At 36.3% G+C, this 3,457-nt stretch overlaps 1 protein-coding gene across 1 annotated transcript; it reads right to left on the reverse strand.

The window, feature by feature from the left end:
* Window positions 1-1,937: 1,937 nt before the first annotated feature.
* Window positions 1,938-2,945, reverse strand: LOC111391466. Its single transcript, XM_023016692.1, has 3 exons — window positions 2,870-2,945; window positions 2,243-2,698; window positions 1,938-2,179 (listed from the first exon to the last, which is right to left on the reverse strand). Exons 1-3 carry the CDS (start codon window positions 2,943-2,945, stop codon window positions 1,938-1,940), a joined length of 774 nt encoding a protein of 257 aa, XP_022872460.1.
* Window positions 2,946-3,457: the final 512 nt, after the last annotated feature.

The raw sequence follows: 3,457 nt of genomic DNA on the forward strand, positions 1-3,457 counted from the left end.
CACTTGGCTCTTGTCTAAATCTGGAAAGTATATTTGCAGCAAAAGTGATGTCTGGTCTTGTGATAGATAAATACAACAAGAATCCCACCAAACTTCTATAGACCTTCTCATCAGTTTTCTTGCTTTTATTATCCTTCACTAGCTTTAAGTTTTGAACAAATGGAGTACTTACTATTTAAAATTATCCATGCTGAATTTCTTTAGAATTTCCTTAGTATACCTCCTTTGCAAACAAAAATTCCTTCTTGTGATTGATTTATTTCCATTCCAAGAAAATATTGCATTTCCCCAAATCTGTCATATCAAATGCCTACTTCATTTCACCTTTCACTTTGTCAATCAAAGCCTAATTGCTACCGATTATTAGGAGATCATCAACAAACAGGGAAATAATGATCATTTCTTCCTCCACTTGCTTCATATAAAGTGTTTGCTCATTCATACTTTTAATGAAATCAAGGTTGCCCAAATGATCACCAATCCTACTATACCAGGCCCTTGGAGCTTGTTTCAAACCATAAAAAGCCTTCTTCAACAAATACACTTTATCTCCTTCTCCAATCACAAAGAAACCTTCTGATTGTTCAATGAAAATTTCCTCATTTAAGTGTCCATTTAGGAAAGCTAATTTAACATCCAATTGATATATTTTCCAACTTCTTTCAGCAGGAATGGCAAACAACAATCTAATGGTTTCATACCTAGTCATGAGAGCAAGTGTATCTATGAAATCAATGCCATACTGCCAAGCATATCCTTTCACAACTAACCTGGCTTTAAGTTTGTTGATTGAACCATTAGAGTTTAGCTTAGTTTTAAACACCCATTTAACTCCAATCACATTTTTATCCTTTGGCCTATCAAACAATACCCAGGTTTCATTCTTTTCTATCATACTTAGCTCTTCCTTCAATGCAGCCATCCAAACCTGTGAATTTGCTACTTCATAGAAGTTTGAAGGCTCCAACACAACTGAATTACATCTTGCATTCATATCAGCAAGTGGCCTAGTTCTGAACACAACATTTTCAGAATCAGAATCATTATCAGGTTTTGGTTCATCTTCATTGACAATACTTCCATTTTCTTGTGGAACCAGCCTTGGAAATTGAAATTTGTCCAAGGTACTTGCTTCCCAATTCCATGAAGATTCTTTATATACCTTAATATCCCTACTGGACATCATCTTTTTGGTTTGAGGATTGTAGACTCTATACCCTTTGGCATTATCTCAATAACCAACCAAAATGCCAAGCTCTGCTTTTTGACTTAGTTTATCTCTTTTGACATCAGGTATATGAGTGTAACATATGCTCCCAAACACTTTCGAGTGTGAGACATTTGGCTTGACTCCATACTAGGCTTCAAAACAAGTTAGCTTGTTCAAAGCTTTTGTAGGTAATCTGTTGAGAAGATAAGTTGCTGTATTCATAGCTTCAACCCAAAAATCCTTTGGAACATTCTTTTTAGGCATCAAACACCTGGCCATCTCCGTCACAGTCCTTTTTTTCTCTCATACACTCCATTATGCTGAGGTGCATATGGATTTGTCAATTGATGTTTGATCCCAACAACATCACAGAACTTGTCAAAATGATCACACTTATATTCAGTTCCATTGTCTGTCTTGATGGCTTTAATTTTGCAGTTGCACTCATTTTCCACCAGATTTTTAAACTTCTGAAACACACCAGGTATTTCATACTTCATTTTTAGAAAAATACCTAGCACATCCTTGTCAAGTCATCAATAAAGAGCACAAAATACCTGCTGCCATTTAGAGTTGGTATTCTCATTGGACCATATACATCAGAATGGATAATTCCAGCTTATTTGTTGCTCTTTTTGATTGATTTTTAGGAAATGGCAATTTAGTTTGCTTTCCATGTTGACAAACATCACAAACACAACCATCATCACATATGTTAGGTAAATTTTCAACAAAGTTCCTGCTTGTTTAATTGCTTGAGTGAGGTGAAATTTGCATTTCCAAACCGTTTATGCCAAAGTGAGGATTCCACAATAGTGCTAGAAAATGTATGTGAGGTCATTCTTTTCCGTTCTAAAGGAAAACTTCTTTGTTTCATTTCAACAGTCATCAATTCATTTCCATTTCCATCCAATATAGTGCAGCCACTATCTTTGATTATCAATGTATAATTTTTCTCAACCAGCTGACCTACAATCACTAAGTTCTAGTCTATGTTTGGTACATAAAGAACATCAGGAATGTGTTTAATACCTATTGGAGTTTGCACAGCAATTACACCAATTTCTTCTACTTTCACATTTTCACCATTGCCCATCTTCACTTTTGATTTATATGTGTTGTCCAATTCGACAAAGATACTGGAGTCCGAAGCCATATGATGTGTGCATCCACTATCTAGCAGCCATGTTCCAATATCACTATACATTTTGTGATTAGTAGCTGTGAATAGATGCTCTCCCTGCTGATCTTGTTGCAGATTTTCAGCCGCCTGTGCATGTTGCTGAGGTTGTTTCTCCTTAAGGTTTTTACACACCTTTTGAACATTCTCAAATTGCTTACATGCTCTACATTGAACTCCTGGTCTATACCAACACCATTTTGAACAGTGAGGACATGGTGGATAGCCATCAATTTTACCAGCATTTTTGTTGCCTTCAACCTTCTTCTTCTCAGATTGATGCTTCTTCACTCTATAGCTTGCTTGAACTTTACATTTTCCCTTAATAAAGAAGGCTCATTTTATTTGTTCTTCTTGCCTAATCAGCCTCCTCTGCTCAGTAGCTTGCAAGGCATTCACTAATTCAGACAAAATTATAGTGGACAGATCTCTAGAGTCTTCAAGAGATGAGATTTTTGCCTCAAATTTTTATGACAAACTAATCAAAAACTTCTCCACAACTCTTTTATCAAGTAAATCATCTCCCAATAGCCTTATCTGGTTCACCACTTTCATCAGTCAGTCAGAAAACTTTTTGACAGTTTTTGACTCTTTCATCTTCAAGGTTTCATACTTCCTTCTCAAATTTAAAACTTGCATCTGCCTTGTTCTTGCACTGCCTCTAAAATTTTCTTAAAATCTGTCCCGGGCTTCCTTGGCTGTCTCACAAGTGATAATCCTGGTGAAGATTGCATCTGAAACAATAAATTTGATGCAAGAAAGGGCCTTGAACTTCTCTGCAACCTCCTCATTATGTTGTTTTAGCTGAGCTATAGTGGGATTTGCCCTGAGAGGTGGTGGTTTAGTACCCGTTTTTGTGATTTTCCACAGGTCATAAGCCTTCATTTTTGCAGCCTAAAAATAATTTTCTCTTGTGAACACAAAAGGTAATGATGCTGAAAAACCACTTGAAGCCATCCCTCTTACTCTTAAATCACTCGGCTGATATGGTGAAAGGTTATGATGGAAGTATCCTCACTTGTTTTCTCTCCAGATACTATCTCATTACTTTGCTTCTACCTCAAAGA

This window comes from Olea europaea, unplaced genomic scaffold, assembly GCF_002742605.1.
Source record: "Olea europaea var. sylvestris unplaced genomic scaffold, O_europaea_v1 scaffold796, whole genome shotgun sequence".
Taxonomy (NCBI): Eukaryota; Viridiplantae; Streptophyta; class Magnoliopsida; order Lamiales; family Oleaceae; genus Olea; species Olea europaea.